The sequence below is a fragment of the Phoxinus phoxinus genome, assembly GCF_949152265.1.
Source record: "Phoxinus phoxinus genome assembly, chromosome: 4".
NCBI classification, from domain to species: domain Eukaryota; kingdom Metazoa; phylum Chordata; class Actinopteri; order Cypriniformes; family Leuciscidae; genus Phoxinus; species Phoxinus phoxinus.
Window position 1 is genome coordinate 4,015,371 of NC_136879.1, and position 21,565 is coordinate 4,036,935.

Below are 21,565 nucleotides of genomic sequence, written 5' to 3' on the forward strand. Positions count from 1 at the left end.
AAAACCAGTCAGAATGCAGATAGAACCTTATAATTCCAAGGGGACGAAATGTAAATTTGGTCTGAAAGGAAACATCTACCATTTTAAGGCTGACATGATGATTTACTTTGAAACTTTGCAAGGACTTTCAAACATCAAAACATTCAGAACTATGGACATCTACACGTAATTAAATTCCTCTTCTTTATTGTAATTCTACCTCCTTGTCTTCTTATTCATATATATATTTAATGTTACCTTTTATGTTTCTCATATATTATGATGCTTTGGAATCATTTAGAACATTATATGTGAAATATCTGTGTCTATTGTATTATTATGTATAATTCTGGTAAAAAAAAAAAAAAAAAAAAACATGATTCACAAAAGGTTCCGAAGCTTCACGAAGCGCGTTTAGGAAATCGCGTTTAGTCCCTCTCGGCTCACCGTAGAACCGGAAGCAAGCTGTTTCACAAGCAGCCGGTCGGCGTGACTTTGAGCTCATGTGTGTGTGACACCGGAGTAAACACACTACTCACATACATCTACTGTAACTCAACATGCGGCTTCTGAGAGCAGCGACAACGTTAACTCGACTGCACCCGCACAAGCCCGGACACGGCACTTTAAAACAGGTGTGTGTGTGAGAGAGAGAGAGAGAGAGAGAGAGAGAGAGATATGATCAGAGAGACACGCACTGTCTCTGATCATGTCTGTGTGTGTGTGTGTGTGTGTGTGTGTGTGTGTGTGTGTGTCTCTCTGATCATGTCTGTGTGTGTCTGTCTGTGTGTGTGTGTGTGTGTGTGTGTGCGCGCGCGTGTGTCTCTCTGATCATGTCTGTGTGTGTGTGTCTCTCTGATCATGTCTGTGTGTGTGTGTGTGCGTGTGTGTGCGTGTGTGTGTCTCTCTGATCATGTCTGTGTGTGTGTGTGTGTGTGCGCGTGTGTCTCTCTGATCATGTCTGTGTGTGTGTGTGTGTGTGTGTGTGTGTGTGTGTGTGTGTCTCTCTGATCATGTCTGTGTGTGTGTGTGTGTGTGTGTGTGTGTGTGTGTCTCTCTGATCATGTCTGTGTGTGTGTGTCTCTCTGATCATGTCTGTGTGTGTGTGTGTGTGTGTGTGTGTGTGCGCGCGTGTGTCTCTCTGATCATGTCTGTGTGTGTGTGTGTGTGTGTGTGTGTGTGTGTCTCTCTGATCATGTCTGTGTGTGTGTGTGTGTGTGTCTCTCTGATCATGTCTGTGTGTGTGTGTGTGTGTCTCTCTGATCTAGGGATGCACGATACCAGTCACCACATCGGTATCGGCTGATATATGTTCATTTTTAATGTCATCATTAAAGCTGATAAGTGATAAATGTATTGTGTCCTGCAGCTGAGACGCTTCAGATGCGCACTGTTCAACAGGATGACTTTAAATAGCTTGAAATATGACTGGAATCATGAACACACAGTAAAGTGCAACAGTAAAGTCTGCCATTTAGACTGCATGAAATGATAAGAAGATTCATAATTGTGTTTGGGACATGGCTTTTAATGATGAGAGTTTTAATCAGGCTCTTAAAAATGTGGATTTAGATTCATCGGCCCATAGATTGGTTATCAGCTTTCAAATAACAAGAATGATCGGTTATATGTATCGGCCAAATGTTTCATATCGGTGCATCCCTACTCTGTGTGTGTGTGTGTGTGTGTGTGTGTGTGTCTCAGATGTTGATCCGCTGCTCTATTCTGTGTGTGTGTGTGTGTGTGTGTCTGATCACGTGTATGTGTGTCTCTGATCACGTGTGTGTGTGTGTCTCTGATCATGTGTGTGTGTGTCAGGTGTTGATCCCCTGTTGTGTCTCTGATCATGTGTGTGTGTGTGTCTCAGGTGTTGATCTGCTGTTGTGTCTCTGATCGTGTGTGTGTGTGTGTGTGTCTCAGGTGTTGATCTGCTGTTGTGTCTCTGATCGTGTGTGTGTGTGTGTCTCAGGTGTTGATCCGCTGTTGTGTCTCTGATCATGTGTGTGTGTGTGTCTCAGGTGTTGATCTGCTGTTGTGTCTCTGATCATGTGTGTGTGTGTGTCTCAGGTGTTGATCTGCTGTTGTGTCTCTGATCATGTGTGTGTGTGTGTCTCAGGTGTTGATCTGCTGTTGTCTCTGATCATGTGTGTGTGTGTGTCTCAGGTGTTGATCCGCTGTTGTGTCTCTGATCATGTGTGTGTGTGTGTCTCAGGTGTTGATCTGCTGTTGTGTCTCTGATCATGTGTGTGTGTGTGTGTGTCTCAGGTGTTGATCTGCTGTTGTGTCTCTGATCATGTGTGTGTGTGTGTCTCAGGTGTTGATCCGCTGTTGTGTCTCTGATCATGTGTGTGTGTGTGTGTGTCTCAGGTGTTGATCTGCTGTTGTGTCTCTGATCATGTGTGTGTGTGTGTCTCAGGTGTTGATCCGCTGTTGTGTCTCTGATCATGTGTGTGTGTGTGTGTGTGTCTCAGGTGTTGATCTGCTGTTGTGTCTCTGATCATGTGTGTGTGTGTGTCTCAGGTGTTGATCTGCTGTTGTGTCTCTGATCATGTGTGTGTGTGTGTGTGTCTCAGGTGTTGATCTGCTGTTGTGTCTCTGATCATGTGTGTGTGTGTGTGTATGTGTCTCAGGTGTTGATCTGCTGTTGTGTCTCTGATCATGTGTGTGTGTGTGTGTGTGTCTCAGGTGTTGATCCGCTGTTGTGTCTCTGATCATGTGTGTGTGTGTGTGTGTGTCTCAGGTGTTGATCTGCTGTTGTGTCTCTGATCATGTGTGTGTGTGTGTCTCAGGTGTTGATCTGCTGTTGTGTCTCTGATCATGTGTGTGTGTGTGTGTGTCTCAGGTGTTGATCCGCTGTTGTGTCTCTGATCATGTGTGTGTGTGTGTGTGTCTCAGGTGTTGATCTGCTGTTGTGTCTCTGATCGTGTGTGTGTGTGTGTGTCTCAGGTGTTGATCTGCTGTTGTGTCTCTGATCGTGTGTGTGTGTGTGTGTCTCAGGTGTTGATCTGCTGTTGTGTCTCTGATCATGTGTGTGTGTGTGTGTATGTGTCTCAGGTGTTGATCTGCTGTTGTGTCTCTGATCATGTGTGTGTGTGTGTCTCAGGTGTTGATCTGCTGTTGTGTCTCTGATCGTGTGTGTGTGTGTATGTGTCTCAGGTGTTGATCTGCTGTTGTGTCTCTGATCATGTGTGTGTGTGTGTCTCAGGTGTTGATCTGCTGTTGTGTCTCTGATCGTGTGTGTGTGTGTGTGTGTGTCTCAGGTGTTGATCTGCTGTTGTGTCTCTGATCATGTGTGTGTGTGTGTGTGTGTCTCAGGTGTTGATCTGCTGTTGTGTCTCTGATCGTGTGTGTGTGTGTGTGTCTCAGGTGTTGATCTGCTGTTGTGTCTCTGATCATGTGTGTGTGTGTGTCTCAGGTGTTGATCTGCTGTTGTGTCTCTGATCGTGTGTGTGTGTGTATGTGTCTCAGGTGTTGATCTGCTGTTGTGTCTCTGATCATGTGTGTGTGTGTGTCTCAGGTGTTGATCTGCTGTTGTGTCTCTGATCGTGTGTGTGTGTGTGTGTGTGTGTCTCAGGTGTTGATCTGCTGTTGTGTCTCTGATCATGTGTGTGTGTGTGTGTGTGTCTCAGGTGTTGATCTGCTGTTGTGTCTCTGATCGTGTGTGTGTGTGTGTGTCTCAGGTGTTGATCTGCTGTTGTGTCTCTGATCATGTGTGTGTGTGTGTGTATGTGTCTCAGGTGTTGATCTGCTGTTGTGTCTCTGATCATGTGTGTGTGTGTGTCTCAGGTGTTGATCTGCTGTTGTGTCTCTGATCGTGTGTGTGTGTGTATGTGTCTCAGGTGTTGATCCGCTGCTGTGTCTCTGATCATGTGTGTGTGTGTGTGTGTGTGTGTCTCAGGTGTTGATCTGCTGTTGTGTCTCTGATCGTGTGTGTGTGTGTGTCTCAGGTGTTGATCTGCTGTTGTGTCTCTGATCATGTGTGTGTGTGTGTCTCAGGTGTTGATCTGCTGTTGTGTCTCTGATCGTGTGTGTGTGTGTGTGTCTCAGGTGTTGATCTGCTGTTGTGTCTCTGATCATGTGTGTGTGTGTGTCTCAGGTGTTGATCCGCTGTTGTGTCTCTGATCGTGTGTGTGTGTGTGTGTCTCAGGTGTTGATCTGCTGTTGTGTCTCTGATCATGTGTGTGTGTGTGTCTCAGGTGTTGATCTGCTGTTGTGTCTCTGATCGTGTGTGTGTGTGTGTGTGTGTGTCTCAGGTGTTGATCTGCTGTTGTGTCTCTGATCGTGTGTGTGTGTGTGTGTCTCAGGTGTTGATCTGCTGTTGTGTCTCTGATCGTGTGTGTGTGTGTATGTGTCTCAGGTGTTGATCCGCTGTTGTGTCTCTGATCATGTGTGTGTGTGTGTGTGTCTCAGGTGTTGATCTGCTGTTGTGTCTCTGATCATGTGTGTGTGTGTGTGTGTGTGTCTCAGGTGTTGATCTGCTGTTGTGTCTCTGATCATGTGTGTGTGTGTGTGTCTCAGGTGTTGATCTGCTGTTGTGTCTCTGATCATGTGTGTGTGTGTGTCTCAGGTGTTGATCTGCTGTTGTGTCTCTGATCATGTGTGTGTGTGTGTGTGTCTCAGGTGTTGATCTGCTGTTGTGTCTCTGATCATGTGTGTGTGTGTGTGTGTGTGTCTCAGGTGTTGATCTGCTGTTGTGTCTCTGATCATGTGTGTGTGTGTGTGTGTCTCAGGTGTTGATCTGCTGTTGTGTCTCTGATCATGTGTGTGTGTGTGTGTGTGTGTCTCAGGTGTTGATCTGCTGTTGTGTCTCTGATCATGTGTGTGTGTGTGTCTCAGGTGTTGATCTGCTGTTGTGTCTCTGATCGTGTGTGTGTGTGTGTGTGTGTGTCTCAGGTGTTGATCTGCTGTTGTGTCTCTGATCATGTGTGTGTGTGTGTGTGTGTCTCAGGTGTTGATCTGCTGTTGTGTCTCTGATCATGTGTGTGTGTGTGTCTCAGGTGTTGATCTGCTGTTGTGTCTCTGATCATGTGTGTGTGTGTGTCTCAGGTGTTGATCTGCTGTTGTGTCTCTGATCATGTGTGTGTGTGTGTGTGTGTCTCAGGTGTTGATCTGCTGTTGTGTCTCTGATCGTGTGTGTGTGTGTGTGTGTGTGTCTCAGGTGTTGATCTGCTGTTGTGTCTCTGATCATGTGTGTGTGTGTGTGTGTGTCTCAGGTGTTGATCTGCTGTTGTGTCTCTGATCATGTGTGTGTGTGTGTGTCTCAGGTGTTGATCTGCTGTTGTGTCTCTGATCATGTGTGTGTGTGTGTGTGTCTCAGGTGTTGATCTGCTGTTGTGTCTCTGATCATGTGTGTGTGTGTGTCTCAGGTGTTGATCCGCTGTTGTGTCTCTGATCATGTGTGTGTGTGTGTGTGTGTGTCTCAGGTGTTGATCTGCTGTTGTGTCTCTGATCGTGTGTGTGTGTGTGTGTCTCAGGTGTTGATCTGCTGTTGTGTCTCTGATCATGTGTGTGTGTGTGTGTCTCAGGTGTTGATCTGCTGTTGTGTCTCTGATCATGTGTGTGTGTGTGTCTCAGGTGTTGATCTGCTGTTGTGTCTCTGATCATGTGTGTGTGTGTGTCTCAGGTGTTGATCTGCTGTTGTGTCTCTGATCATGTGTGTGTGTGTGTCTCAGGTGTTGATCTGCTGTTGTGTCTCTGATCGTGTGTGTGTGTGTGTGTCTCAGGTGTTGATCTGCTGTTGTGTCTCTGATCATGTGTGTGTATGTGTCTCAGGTGTTGATCTGCTGTTGTGTCTCTGATCATGTGTGTGTGTGTGTGTGTGTCTCAGGTGTTGATCTGCTGTTGTGTCTCTGATCGTGTGTGTGTGTGTGTGTGTGTCTCAGGTGTTGATCTGCTGTTGTGTCTCTGATCATGTGTGTGTGTGTGTGTGTGTCTCAGGTGTTGATCTGCTGTTGTGTCTCTGATCGTGTGTGTGTGTGTGTGTCTCAGGTGTTGATCTGCTGTTGTGTCTCTGATCATGTGTGTGTGTGTGTGTATGTGTCTCAGGTGTTGATCTGCTGTTGTGTCTCTGATCATGTGTGTGTGTGTGTCTCAGGTGTTGATCTGCTGTTGTGTCTCTGATCGTGTGTGTGTGTGTATGTGTCTCAGGTGTTGATCTGCTGTTGTGTCTCTGATCATGTGTGTGTGTGTGTCTCAGGTGTTGATCTGCTGTTGTGTCTCTGATCGTGTGTGTGTGTGTGTCTCAGGTGTTGATCTGCTGTTGTGTCTCTGATCATGTGTGTGTGTGTGTCTCAGGTGTTGATCCGCTGTTGTGTCTCTGATCGTGTGTGTGTGTGTGTCTCAGGTGTTGATCTGCTGTTGTGTCTCTGATCATGTGTGTGTGTGTGTCTCAGGTGTTGATCTGCTGTTGTGTCTCTGATCGTGTGTGTGTGTGTATGTGTCTCAGGTGTTGATCTGCTGTTGTGTCTCTGATCATGTGTGTGTGTGTGTGTGTGTGTGTCTCAGGTGTTGATCTGCTGTTGTGTCTCTGATCGTGTGTGTGTGTGTGTGTATGTGTCTCAGGTGTTGATCTGCTGTTGTGTCTCTGATCATGTGTGTGTGTGTGTGTGTCTCAGGTGTTGATCCGCTGTTGTGTCTCTGATCATGTGTGTGTGTGTGTGTGTCTCAGGTGTTGATCCGCTGTTGTGTCTCTGATCATGTGTGTGTGTGTGTGTCTCAGGTGTTGATCCGCTGCTCTATTCTGTGTGTGTGTGTGTGTGTGTGTCTGATCACGTGTATGTGTGTCTCTGATCACGTGTGTGTGTGTGTCTCTGATCATGTGTGTGTGTGTCAGGTGTTGATCCCCTGTTGTGTCTCTGATCATGTGTGTGTGTGTGTCTCAGGTGTTGATCCGCTGTTGTGTCTCTGATCATGTGTGTGTGTGTGTGTGTCTCAGGTGTTGATCTGCTGTTGTGTCTCTGATCGTGTGTGTGTGTGTGTGTCTCAGGTGTTGATCTGCTGTTGTGTCTCTGATCATGTGTGTGTGTGTGTGTCTCAGGTGTTGATCCGCTGCTCTATTCTGTGTGTGTGTGTGTGTGTGTGTCTGATCACGTGTATGTGTGTCTCTGATCACGTGTGTGTGTGTGTCTCTGATCATGTGTGTGTGTGTGTGTCTCAGATGTTGATCCGCTGCTCTATTCTGTGTGTGTGTGTGTGTGTGTGTCTGATCACGTGTATGTGTGTCTCTGATCACGTGTGTGTGTGTGTCTCTGATCATGTGTGTGTGTGTCAGGTGTTGATCCCCTGTTGTGTCTCTGATCATGTGTGTGTGTGTGTCTCAGGTGTTGATCCGCTGTTGTGTCTCTGATCATGTGTGTGTGTGTGTGTGTCTCAGGTGTTGATCTGCTGTTGTGTCTCTGATCGTGTGTGTGTGTGTGTGTCTCAGGTGTTGATCTGCTGTTGTGTCTCTGATCATGTGTGTGTTTGTGTCTCAGGTGTTGATCTGCTGTTGTGTCTCTGATCATGTGTGTGTTTGTGTCTCAGGTGTTGATCTGCTGTTGTGTCTCTGATCGTGTGTGTGTGTGTATGTGTCTCAGGTGTTGATCTGCTGTTGTGTCTCTGATCATGTGTGTGTTTGTGTCTCAGGTGTTGATCTGCTGTTGTGTCTCTGATCGTGTGTGTGTGTGTGTCTCAGGTGTTGATCTGCTGTTGTGTCTCTGATCATGTGTGTGTTTGTGTCTCAGGTGTTGATCTGCTGTTGTGTCTCTGATCGTGTGTGTGTGTGTATGTGTCTCAGGTGTTGATCTGCTGTTGTGTCTCTGATCATGTGTGTGTTTGTGTCTCAGGTGTTGATCTGCTGTTGTGTCTCTGATCATGTGTGTGTGTGTGTCTCAGGTGTTGATCTGCTGTTGTGTCTCTGATCGTGTGTGTGTGTGTATGTGTCTCAGGTGTTGATCTGCTGTTGTGTCTCTGATCATGTGTGTGTGTGTGTGTGTCTCAGGTGTTGATCCGCTGTTGTGTCTCTGATCATGTGTGTGTGTGTGTCTCAGGTGTTGATCTGCTGTTGTGTCTCTGATCATGTGTGTGTGTGTATGTGTCTCAGGTGTTGATCCGCTGTTGTGTCTCTGATCATGTGTGTGTGTGTGTCTCAGGTGTTGATCTGCTGTTGTGTCTCTGATCATGTGTGTGTGTGTGTGTATGTGTCTCAGGTGTTGATCTGCTGTTGTGTCTCTGATCATGTGTGTGTGTGTGTGTGTGTGTCTCAGGTGTTGATCTGCTGTTGTGTCTCTGATCATGTGTGTGTGTGTGTGTGTGTGTCTCAGGTGTTGATCTGCTGTTGTGTCTCTGATCATGTGTGTGTGTGTGTGTCTCAGGTGTTGATCTGCTGTTGTGTCTCTGATCATGTGTGTGTGTGTGTCTCAGGTGTTGATCTGCTGTTGTGTCTCTGATCATGTGTGTGTGTGTGTGTGTCTCAGGTGTTGATCTGCTGTTGTGTCTCTGATCATGTGTGTGTGTGTGTGTGTGTGTCTCAGGTGTTGATCTGCTGTTGTGTCTCTGATCATGTGTGTGTGTGTGTGTGTCTCAGGTGTTGATCTGCTGTTGTGTCTCTGATCATGTGTGTGTGTGTGTGTGTGTGTCTCAGGTGTTGATCTGCTGTTGTGTCTCTGATCATGTGTGTGTGTGTGTCTCAGGTGTTGATCTGCTGTTGTGTCTCTGATCGTGTGTGTGTGTGTGTGTGTGTGTCTCAGGTGTTGATCTGCTGTTGTGTCTCTGATCATGTGTGTGTGTGTGTCTCAGGTGTTGATCCGCTGTTGTGTCTCTGATCATGTGTGTGTGTGTGTGTGTCTCAGGTGTTGATCCGCTGTTGTGTCTCTGATCGTGTGTGTGTGTGTCTCAGGTGTTGATCCGCTGTTGTGTCTCTGATCGTGTGTGTGTGTGTGTGTGTGTGTCTCAGGTGTTGATCTGCTGTTGTGTCTCTGATCATGTGTGTGTGTGTGTGTGTCTCAGGTGTTGATCTGCTGTTGTGTCTCTGATCATGTGTGTGTGTGTGTCTCAGGTGTTGATCTGCTGTTGTGTCTCTGATCGTGTGTGTGTGTGTGTGTGTCTCAGGTGTTGATCTGCTGTTGTGTCTCTGATCATGTGTGTGTGTGTGTGTGTCTCAGGTGTTGATCCGCTGTTGTGTCTCTGATCGTGTGTGTGTGTGTCTCAGGTGTTGATCCGCTGTTGTGTCTCTGATCGTGTGTGTGTGTGTGTGTGTGTGTGTGTCTCAGGTGTTGATCTGCTGTTGTGTCTCTGATCGTGTGTGTGTGTGTGTCTCAGGTGTTGATCCGCTGTTGTGTCTCTGATCATGTGTGTGTGTGTGTGTGTCTCAGGTGTTGATCCGCTGTTGTGTCTCTGATCATGTGTGTGTGTGTGTCTCAGGTGTTGATCTGCTGTTGTGTCTCTGATCGTGTGTGTGTGTGTGTGTCTCAGGTGTTGATCCGCTGTTGTGTCTCTGATCATGTGTGTGTGTGTGTCTCAGGTGTTGATCTGCTGTTGTGTCTCTGATCATGTGTGTGTGTGTGTCTCAGGTGTTGATCTGCTGTTGTGTCTCTGATCATGTGTGTGTGTGTGTCTCAGGTGTTGATCTGCTGTTGTGTCTCTGATCGTGTGTGTGTGTGTGTCAGGTGTTGATCCCCTGTTGTGTCTCTGATCGTGTGTGTGTGTGTGTGTCTCAGGTGTTGATCCGCTGTTGTGTCTCTGATCATGTGTGTGTGTGTGTCTCAGGTGTTGATCCGCTGTTGTGTCTCTGATCATGTGTGTGTGTGTGTGTGTCTCAGGTGTTGATCCGCTGTTGTGTCTCTGATCATGTGTGTGTATGTGTCTCAGGTGTTGATCTGCTGTTGTGTCTCTGATCATGTGTGTGTGTGTGTCTCTGATCATGTGTGTGTGTGTGTCTCTGATCATGTGTGTGTGTGTGTGTGTGTGTCTCAGGTGTTGATCTGCTGTTGTGTCTCTGATCATGTGTGTGTGTGTGTCTCTGATCATGTGTGTGTGTGTGTCTCTGATCATGTGTGTGTGTGTGTGTGTGTGTCTCAGGTGTTGATCTGCTGTTGTGTCTCTGATCGTGTGTGTGTGTGTGTCTCAGGTGTTGATCTGCTGTTGTGTCTCTGATCGTGTGTGTGTGTGTGTCTCAGGTGTTGATCTGCTGTTGTGTCTCTGATCATGTGTGTGTGTGTGTCTCAGGTGTTGATCCGCTGTTGTGTCTCTGATCATGTGTGTGTGTGTGTCTCAGGTGTTGATCTGCTGTTGTGTCTCTGATCATGTGTGTGTGTGTGTCTCAGGTGTTGATCTGCTGTTGTGTCTCTGATCGTGTGTGTGTGTGTGTGTCTCAGGTGTTGATCCGCTGTTGTGTCTCTGATCATGTGTGTGTGTGTGTGTGTCTCAGGTGTTGATCCGCTGTTGTGTCTCTGATCATGTGTGTGTGTGTGTGTGTCTCAGGTGTTGATCCGCTGTTGTGTCTCTGATCATGTGTGTGTATGTGTCTCAGGTGTTGATCTGCTGTTGTGTCTCTGATCATGTGTGTGTGTGTGTCTCAGGTGTTGATCTGCTGTTGTGTCTCTGATCGTGTGTGTGTGTGTGTGTCTCAGGTGTTGATCCGCTGTTGTGTCTCTGATCATGTGTGTGTGTGTGTCTCAGGTGTTGATCTGCTGTTGTGTCTCTGATCATGTGTGTGTGTGTGTGTCTCAGGTGTTGATCTGCTGTTGTGTCTCTGATCGTGTGTGTGTGTGTGTCTCAGGTGTTGATCTGCTGTTGTGTCTCTGATCGTGTGTGTGTGTGTGTGTCTCAGGTGTTGATCCGCTGCTGTCGCTCGTGCTCGAATGGCTTCGCGCCGAACGAGCGGATCCGGAACATCGGCATCTCTGCGCACATCGACTCGGGGAAGACCACACTGACCGAGCGCGTGCTGTACTACACCGGCAGGATCGCGGAGATGCACGAGGTGAGCCTCGCAAACACTGTGCTGTCTTTAAAGGTCACGTATTATATTATTTATATTACTTTTATATCACTCATCCAGAATCTCATCTTCAGATACTCCAGCAATAACACACACACACACCAATCTCACTCATCCAGAATCTCATCTTCAGATACTCCAGCAATAACACACACACACACACACACACACCGATCTCACTCATCCATAATCTCATCTTCAGATACTCCAGCAATAACACACACACACACACACACCAATCTCACTCATCCAGAATCTCATCTTCAGATACTCCAGCAATAACACACACACACACACACACCGATCTCACTCATCCATAATCTCATCTTCAGATACTCCAGCAATAACACACACACACACACACACACACCAATCTCACTCATCCAGAATCTCATCTTCAGATACTCCAGCAATAACACACACACACACACACACACACCAATCTCACTCATCCAGAATCTCATCTTCAGATACTCCAGCAATAACACACACACACACACACACACCGATCTCACTCATCCATAATCTCATCTTTTCCTAAAGGTATTTGATTGCCCTAGAATGATAAAAACAATTCCCCTCTTTCCAGTTACACTGATTGCTGTGTATTTAAGTGATGGTTTGAATGCTGGTTTAGTGTCGCAAACAACAAAAACAAGAAGTATGAGAAAGCCCAACTGGACAGAGGAGCAGCGGTCACTGTTAGCCCAGCTAGTGGATGAACACAAGGCCGTCCTTAAAGGGAAATGTGGGCCGGGTGTCACGGGGCAAGAAGCAGACGCGGAGCTCATAGCGGTTAATGACACATTATTAACGGTTCATTCCTGCTTGTGTGCACCAGGGACACCGGCTATATTCACAAATGCAGTGGTTTGAGCCTGCAAGCTGGGAACGTCCAGTGGAAACTAAATGAACTGTGACACAATAAGAGGTTCTTAAAGTCTGTAATGTTTGTGTGATAGACCCAAATCATCACTGCCGCATTGTTGCATTTTCCCAGTTGCCAAACATCTTAATGTAGTGATTACTTTAATTCATGGCGCTATGGCCTTCCTGTGATGTTAGCGTCTAACTCTTTAAATGCAGCTAAGGATGTTCTGAGAACGCTCTGTTCTCCAGAAGTAACCGGCTCCCTGTAACGTCTCCATAACATGTCCCGTCAGGTGAAAGGGAAGGATGGAGTGGGAGCGATCATGGACTCGATGGAGTTGGAGAGACAGAGAGGAATCACGATCCAGTCCGCCGCCACCTTCACCATGTGGAGACATCACAACATCAACATCATTGACACGCCAGGTGACCGTCCACCGCTGAGGAGACATGTTAGTCAGGACACCACAGCTGGAGAACACACTGGCTCCTGCCGTCCGACACCGTTCTGCTGATAGAATTAGAAATGAACTTTTTTACTCACCGGACAATATGCCTACTAAATGTAGCTGGCCGCTCAAAGCTTCTAGTATACCTATTTAACGTGAACAGATCTAACACAAAAGCAGGTGCTGTAGCTCTATGTGTGTGTAGTGGGTTTAACTGTAAATAAGATGCCAACTAAAATAGATAATATTATTGAATTTTACAGTGGAAATAATGGTAAAGAAATCTCAAAGGATCCTGGTAAGCTGTGTATATATAGGACTCCAGGGTCATGTATTGATACATTTAACAGCAATATTGTGGAAATGTTTGACACGTCAAAGTTAACCTTTGTTTGTGGAGACTTTAACGTTGACCTATTGAGTGTGCACACATAACAAAAGCACAGAGACTCTATAGATACTATGTTTAGTTTAGGTCTTTTTTCCCACTATCTTAAAACCATCAAGAATCACAGCCAGTAGTTCTACATTAATTGACCATATCTTTACTAATGCAGTTGACCGCAGAATAGAAAGTGGCCTCTACACTGCAACACTTTTTTCAGAATAAAAATACAAAGAAACAAGGAGCATATAGTCTAAAATGAAGACAGCAACATCCATAAAAGCCTTTAAACAAGAATTAAACATACAGACGTGGAATGAAGTCTACTTAACTAATGATCCAAATGAATCTTATGATAAATTCTTGTCTATTTGTATCCACCTATTCAACAAACATTGTCCTGTGCGCATGCAAAAGCAGTCAACGTATGAAGCCAAGCCCTGGATCACTGAAGGACTACTAAATGCCTGTGACAAGAACAATCTCCTATAGAAACATGTTGTAGAAAACAGAACAAAGGAAGCCGAACTCAAATATAAACAAGCTAGTAAACATATTAAGGAAAACCAAAAAGGACTATTGTAATAATCTACTAGAGCAACACAGAAGCAACACTGAAGAGACTTGGAAGGCACTAAATAGTGCAATCAAAGGAAACACCAAGAAAAGTGAATATCCAAAGTACTTCACAAATCAATTACACTATAACCAAGCCAATCGATATTGCTAATGAATTTAATAATTATTTTGTAAATGTAGGAGCCAATCTTGCAAACAATATTGTGCAACCAGAATTAAAAGTAGGTGTGGATGTTGACATAATAAAATCAAATACTAGCTCAATATTTCTAAATAATAAATATAATAAATACATTTAAAAATAAAAAATCTACAGATGTTAATGATATAGACATGGCACTAGATAAGGACGTTATGACAGTTGTTGAAAAACCATTAACCGATAATTTCAACGTATCTCTCCAAACTGGTGTTTTTCTGGACAACATGAAAATGGCAAAAAAGCACAAAATCAAAAAAAAAAAAAATCTATAAAAATGGTGACAGCCATTCACTTTCAAACTATAGACCAATCTCTCTCCTTACACAATTTAGAAAAATACTAGAAAAACTATTTGAAATAAGACTAGACAGTTTATATTAAAACATATAAACTATTAAACGAAATGGCTGTAATATTGCTGGCTGAAAAACTGACCTCTGCAATAGAAAATAAAAATTACTCTGTCTGAATTTTTATAGACACCATCAATCACAAAATATTGTTAAAAAAACGTGAAAGATATGGCATATGGGGCGTTGCACAAAGATGGATTAGTGACTATCTCAGGAATATATTTTAGTTTGTGCAAATCACCTTGTTCCCCAAGGATCAGTCTTTGGACCAAAGCTATTTTTATTATACATCAATGACATTTGTAAGATATCTACTCAATTTAATGAGTAGATACACGAACTTCTCCAGCAAAGTGAGTAAACTAAAGAACACGCTAAACTGACTAGTGATTTGACAGTGTTACCCGCCGTAGTTGATTTGACCTGCATTTGGCAGGTGTTCATTTCAAACCCTGGTTGTGTTGATTGCGTTTGGTGTGTGTGTGTGTGTGTGTTGTGCAGGTCATGTGGACTTCACCATCGAGGTGGAGCGGGCCCTGCGTGTGCTGGACGGGGCAGTGTTGGTGCTGTGTGCGGTCGGGGGGGTGCAGTGTCAGACCATGACCGTCAACCGGCAGATGAAGCGCTACAACGTGCCCTTCCTCACCTTCATCAACAAACTGGACCGGCAGGGGGCCAATCCGGGCCGAGCGCTGCAGCAGCTCAGGTGATGCACTCTCACACGGCCCGTCAGAGGTCACGGACCGCAGGGGTCTTGTGTAAAATTGTAATTTACCCAACCCACATGACTTTCGTTCATCTTCAGAACATCAAATGTATTTAGTGAAACCTGAGAGATTTATGTCCCTCTTACGAAGGTCTATTCACCCAAAACTTTAATTAAGGCTTTTATTCGCATATAACATTGATCATCCATACATAAAGCACATCAGATATGATGAACAGAAGCTCAAACGCACTTGCTGGACGCATGAGAATAAAACTTATTGGTTCCATTTAAAAATCTGTACAATTGCGTTTCAAAAGATGAACAAAAGTCTTGGGTTTTGAAGGAAATAATGGTGAGTAAATTTGTTCAATTCGGCAGTCAAACAGATGTGTGTATATATATATATACTGCACTCAATTAATATATGATCATTATTTACATGTATGTGTGAGCTACATGTATACATACAAGCAGTCCGCGTCTGTGCTGTCCGTGAACGCGTCCAAACTGGAGTATAACCATGATCAAACAACAAAGGACAAAGAAAAAAATCACTTTTGCCTGAAAAACTTGTACCTTTTATAATGATTTATTTGTTTAATTTATAATTTATACAGTCAAGATCACACAGTACTATTTTACATTTGATTATTAGTTTTCTCCACCTAAAAATTACTGTTAGACTTACCTTAAAAACATGAAAAGCAGTGTTTATTTTATGTTTGTTCTACTGTTTTTTTGAGCTATTGATCGTAATTTTTGATTTTGTTCTTATTTTATTACTTATTTTATTATTGTCTTTAACAATATTTGATATTTATGTGAGTTAGATTAGTAGTTTTTGGTGTCACAACCTTATTTATCAAGGTTATGGGTCAAAAACACAACAAAGACAATAACTATGCCTATTTATTTTTTATTACTTTTTTTGTAATGGGGGCCAGTAGAAAAAATCCTTAGCATTGAACTCTACATGGCACAGGCTGACGGTCCTTAACATGCAATCTGCAAGCAATGACATCATTACGGCATGGTACAAGCTGATTGGCTCAGCTGATCCTGCAGCCAATGAGATGCTTGCTCAACATTTGAATAGTGTGGTTGAGTGTTCCTCTGAACCCCTCCACCTCCCCAGCTCCACCTGTCCAGATCTGAACCGCAGTGATGGATGTGTGTTAATGCAGCAGATCTTACAGGCTCTCAATAAGGTTGTTTTATTTTCTCCTGCAGGAATAAACTGAATCAAAATGCAGCGTTTGTCAGCATCCCCATCGGGCTGGAGGGAAACCTGCAAGGCATCGTGGATCTGATCGAGGAGCGCAGCATCTTCTTCGACGGCCCTTTCGGGTAGAGCATGAGTTTGGTGCTGTGTAGCTGGAGACGTGCTGCCGATCACATGGTTTCTCATCATCTGTGTGTTTCTCGTTTGACTGAAGCCAGAGCGTCCGCTTTGCCGAGATCCCGGCAGAGATGCGGTCCGAGGCGTCCGACCGCAGACAGGAGCTGGTGGAGTGTGTGGCCAACGCCGACGAGACGCTCGGAGAGATGTTTCTGGAGGAGAGAGTTCCCACTGTGGACGACCTCAAGGTCTATCTCCTACACACACTTTACTTTAATGTGTCCTTGTTACAGTGTAATTAACCGGTAATGCTGAGGTTTAAGCTTAGTTGTAATAAGCTTGTAATTGTGCATACTTTACTGTACGGGTGCAACAGATTGATCGTGACCCGTACGTACGGTTCAGCTGCCTCACGGTTCGGCACCGGATGTGTTCTTTCTTGTCAATTTACACATTAAAATAATTTTTAATGTTGTTGAACGGACACACACAATTGTCTAAATATCCGTCTCCGCAGGGGTTTTCTCAGTTATGTCATAAGTGAACAGTTGAGAAAGAAACCGGATGTTCGTCAGTGACAGCAGTCTAATATTCCTACTGTCTGTGTCATTACTGGTAATAAAACTACACATACAGCTTTATCAATGATGAAACTATTTCATTTCTACAGTGAACAAATAGTGTTATTTTACATTTAGGCTTAATTATTCATTTCTGTACCGGAATATTACTGTTAGACCTTATTTAGTATTCATCTCTGCTTGTAATTTGTGTATTTGTTCTTATTTTATTACTGACTTTTCACTTGTCTTTAATAGGCTAATCTTTGAACTTTATCAGTTAGGCTAGTAGTTTTTCATTTGGTATCAAAGTACTTAGAGTGAGCTTTAAGTAATAATTGAAAAGCAGTTGCATTTATATATATATATTGATTATATATATATGATGAAATATTGATGATATATAAAGCTGAATTCAAATATCATAGATCCGTGTGTGTGTCGGCGCGCTGCTGCACTCTCTGCTCAATGTTCCGCTCCGTGTTAGCGGTGCGCGCTCTGCTCTGTCGTTTACAGCCCAAACGCTCCAATCATGTACTGATCTCGCACTGGAAAAGCAAAGTCCGCTCAAATAACGGGAAATTTCTCAGTAGTAGACTTCTGTTTGCTATAGCCCTACTGAGCAGCAATGGTAAAGTGACCTGCTCTGATCACATGCTCTGGTAATAATAGCTTTGTAGGACTATACTTTATTTTGATAATTAGTAAAAAATAAATCAATAAAAAATCTGTTTGATTTGATGTTCCTACACCTGTGTTTGTAGCACTATCTGTAGTCCTGCTGTGTATGTAGGGGTCTGAAAGCGTGTGTATGCTGATGTTTCAGGCGGCCGTGCGCAGGGTGACGATCAAGCGTGTGTTCACTCCTGTGCTGGTGGGCAGTGCGCTGAAGAACAAAGGAGTTCAACCCCTGTTAGACGCTGTGCTGGAGTATCTGCCCAACCCCACTGAAGTCAGCAACTACGCCATCCTCAACCAGGAGTGAGTGCTGGGGCCTGTAGCTCACTGAAACACACCTTTAGACAGAGTTACAGGTGTGTTAATGTGTGTGTCGTTTACAGGGAGGCTCGAGAGGGCTCAAAGATTCTGATGGATCCAACAAGAGATGACGCTCAACCCTTCGTCGGCTTGGCCTTCAAACTCGAGGTGAACTTCTGAAGTCAAGTCATGTGTGAGCCGTATCGTGTCCCTGTGTTCACCCTGTGTTCACCCTGTTCACCCTGTGTTCACCCTGTGTTCACCCTGTTCACCCTGTGTTCACCCTGTTTTCACCCTGTTCACCCTGTGTTCACCCTGTGTTCACCCTGTGTTCACCCTGTGTTCACCCTGTGTTCACCCTGTGTTCACCCTGTGTTCACCCTGTGTTCACCCTGTGTTCACCCTGTGTTCACCCCGTTTACCCTGTTCACCCTGTGTTCACCCTGTGTTCACCCTGTTCACCCTGTTCACCCTGTTTACCCTGTGTTCACCCTGTGTTCACCCTGTGTTCACCCTGTGTTCAACCTGTGTTCAACCTGTGTTCAACCTGTGTTCAACCTGTGTTCAACCTGTGTTCAACCTGTGTTCAACCTGTGTTCACCCTGTGTGTTCACCCTGTGTTAACCCTGTGTTCACCCGGTTTACCCTGTTCACCCTGTGTTCACCCTGTGTTCACCCTGTGTTATGGTAAATGGTAAATGGACTGCATTTATATAGCGCTTTCACAGACCCAATGGCCACCAAAGCGCTTTACAATATTGCCTCACATTCACCCATTCACTCACTCATTCATACACCGACGGCGGTGTCAGCCATGCAAGGCGATCCAGCTCGTCGGGAGCAGCTGGGGTTAGGAGTCTTGCTCAAGGACACCTCGACACTTGGTCAGGTGGAACCGGGGATTGAACCACCAACCTTCCGGTTTGTAGACAATCTACATGAACCACTGAGCCACTGTCGCCCCCTGTTCACCCTGTGTTCACCCTGTTCACCCTGTGTTCACCCTGTGTTCACCCTGTGTTCACCCTGTGTTCACCCTGTGTTCACCCTGTGTTCACCCTGTGTTCACCCTGTGTTCACCCCGTTTACCCTGTTCACCCTGTGTTCACCCTGTTTACCCTGTTCACCCTGTGTTCACCCTGTGTTCACCCTGTGTTCAACCTGTGTTCACCCTGTATGTTCACCCTGTGTTCAACCTGTGTTCAACCTGTGTTCACCCTGTGTGTTCACCCTGTGTTCACCCTGTGTTCACCCTGTGTTCACCCTGTGTTCACCCTGTGTTCACCCTGTGTTCACCCTGTGTTCACCCTGTGTTCACCCTGTTCACCCTGTGTTCACCCTGTTCACCCTGTTCACCCTGTTCACCCTGTCCACCATGTGTCCACCCTGTGTCCACCCTGTGTCCACCCTGTGTCCACCCTGTGTTTACTGTGTTTACCCTGTGTTTACCCTGTGTTCACCCTGTGTTCACCCTGTGTTCACCCTGTGTTCACCCTGTGTTCACCCTGTGTTCACCCTGTGTTTACCCTGTTCACCCTGTGTTCACCCTGTGTTCACCCTGTGTTCACCCTGTGTTTACCCTGTGTTTACCCTGTTCACCCTGTGTTTACCCTGTTCACCCTGTGTTTACCCTGTTCACCCTGTGTTTACCCTGTTCACCCTGTGTTTACCCTGTTCACCCTGTGTTTACCCTGTTCACCCTGTGTTTACCCTGTTCACCCTGTGTTCACCCTGTGTTCACCCTGTGTTCACCCTGTGTTCACCCTGTGTTCACCCTGTGTTTACCCTGTGTTCACCCTGTGTTCACCCTGTGTTCACCCTGTGTTTACCCTGTGTTCACCCTGTGTTTACCCTGTGTTTACCCTGTTCACCGTGTTCACCCTGTGTTCACCCTGTGTTCACCCTGTGTTCACCCTGTGTTCACCCTGTGTCCACCCTGTGTTCACCCTGTGTTCACCCTGTGTCCACCCTGTGTCCACCCTGTGTCCACCCTGTGTCCACCCTGTGTCCACCCTGTGTCCACCCTGTGTTCACCCTGTGTCCACCCTGTGTCCACCCTGTGTTCACCCTGTGTCCACCCTGTGTCCACCCTGTGTTCACCCTGTGTCCACCCTGTGTTCACCCTGTGTCCACCCTGTGTTCACCCTGTGTCCACCCTGTGTTCACCCTGTGTCCACCCTGTGTCCACCCTGTGTTCACCCGTTCACCCTGTGTTCACCCGTTCACCCTGTGTTCACCCTGTGTTTACCCTGTTCACCCTGTGTTCACCCTGTGTTCACCCTGTGTTCACCCTGTGTTCACCCTGTGTCCACCCTGTGTTCACCCTGTGTTCACCCTGTGTTCACCCTGTGTCCACCCTGTGTCCACCCTGTGTTCACCCTGTGTTCACCCTGTGTTCACCCTGTGTCCACCCTGTGTCCACCCTGTGTCCACCCTGTGTCCACCCTGTGTTCACCCTGTGTTCACCCTGTGTTCACCCTGTGTTCACCCTGTGTTCACCCTGTGTTTACCCTGTGTTTACCCTGTGTTCACCCTGTGTTCACCCTGTGTTCACCCTGTGTTCACCCTGTGTTTACCCTGTGTTTACCCTGTGTTCACCCTGTGTTCACCCTGTGTTCACCCTGTGTTCACCCTGTGTTCACCCTGTGTTCACCCTGTGTTCACCCTGTGTTTACCCTGTTTACCCTGTGTCCACCCTGTGTCCACCCTGTGTCCACCCTGTGTCCACCCTGTGTCCACCCTGTGTCCACCCTGTGTTCACCCTGTGTTCACCCTGTTCACCCTCTTCACCCTGTGTTCACCCTGTGTTCACCCTGTGTTCACCCTGTGTTTACCCTGTGTTCACCCTGTGTTCACCCTGTGTTCACCCTGTGTTCACCCTGTGTTCACCCTGTTCACCCTGTTCACCCTGTGTTCACCCTGTGTTCACCCTGTGTTTACCCTGTGTTTACCCTGTGTTCACCCTGTGTTCACCCTGTGTTTACCCTGTGTTCACTGTGTTCACCCTGTGTTCACCCTGTGTTCACCCTGTGTTTACCCTGTGTTCACCCTGTGTTCACTGTGTTCACCCTGTGTTCACCCTGTGTTTACCCTGTGTTTACCCTGTGTTCACCCTGTTCACCCTGTTCACCCTGTGTTTACCCTGTGTTTACCCTGTGTTTACCCTGTGTTCACCCTGTTTTCACTGTGTTCACCCTGTGTTCACCCTGTGTTCACCCTGTGTTCACCCTGTGTTTACCCTGTTTACCCTGTTCACCCTGTGTTCACCCTGTGTTCACCCTGTGTTCACCCTGTTTTCACCCTGTGTTTACCCTGTTCACCCTGTGTTCACCCTGTGTTTACCCTGTGTACCCTGTGTTCACCCTGTGTTTACCCTGTTCACCCTGTGTTTACCCTGTTCACCCTGTGTTTACCCTGTTCACCCTGTGTTCACCCTGTTCACCCTGTGTTCACCCTGTGTTTACCCTGTTCACCCTGTTTTCACCCTGTGTTTACCCTGTTCACCCTGTTTTCACCCTGTGTTTACCCTGTTCACCCTGTTTTCACCCTGTGTTTACCCTGTTCACCCTGTGTTCACCCTGTGTTTACCCTGTTCACCCTGTGTTCACCCTGTGTTCACCCTGTGTTTACCCTGTTCACCCTGTGTTCACCCTGTGTTTACCCTGTTCACCCTGTGTTCACCCTGTGTTCACCCTGTGTTCACCCTGTGTTTACCCTGTTCACCCTGTGTTCACCCTGTGTTTACCCTGTGTTTACCCTGTGTTTACCCTGTTCACCCTGTGTTTACCCTGTTCACCCTGTGTTTACCCTGTTCACCCTGTGTTCACCCTGTGTTCACCCTTACCCCTTTTCCACCAAGGCAGAGCTGGTGCTGGTTCGGAGCCAGAGCCTAGTTTCAAACCGGTTCTTTGTTTTTCGACCACCAAAGCACCAGCTCCGAACCAGTAAAAGTGGACCACCAAAACATTGCGGGGCTAGAGTAAGAACCGCTTGCGTCAGGGGCTGGGGGCGGGGTTACCGTGACCAACAAGACGAAAAGAAACTTGTGACCGCCATTTTTTAAATAGCTGCTAATCGAGCTAATAACTGCTCGATTGTAATCTCCGTCTATGCAAGTTACGGCGAGCTGCACGAACGCGTTGGATTCGCCGTGTTTGGATGCCGATGTAGTTTCGCAAAGCCAT

The 21,565-nt window shown here is 46.1% G+C and overlaps 1 protein-coding gene across 1 annotated transcript in view; it reads left to right on the forward strand.

Moving 5' to 3' along the window:
- Window positions 1-386: 386 nt before the first annotated feature.
- The window catches only part of gfm1 (G elongation factor, mitochondrial 1), a 50,591-nt gene continuing 29,412 nt past the window's right edge, over window positions 387-21,565 (forward strand). The window contains exons 1-8 of the mRNA XM_079610565.1: window positions 387-614; window positions 10,787-10,939; window positions 12,121-12,253; window positions 14,297-14,501; window positions 15,735-15,851; window positions 15,941-16,091; window positions 17,230-17,384; window positions 17,465-17,549. Of these exons, the coding sequence (XP_079466691.1) occupies window positions 540-614; window positions 10,787-10,939; window positions 12,121-12,253; window positions 14,297-14,501; window positions 15,735-15,851; window positions 15,941-16,091; window positions 17,230-17,384; window positions 17,465-17,549 (1,074 nt within the window). The 5' untranslated portion in view covers window positions 387-539. The remainder of the gene's footprint in view (window positions 615-10,786; window positions 10,940-12,120; window positions 12,254-14,296; window positions 14,502-15,734; window positions 15,852-15,940; window positions 16,092-17,229; window positions 17,385-17,464; window positions 17,550-21,565) is intronic.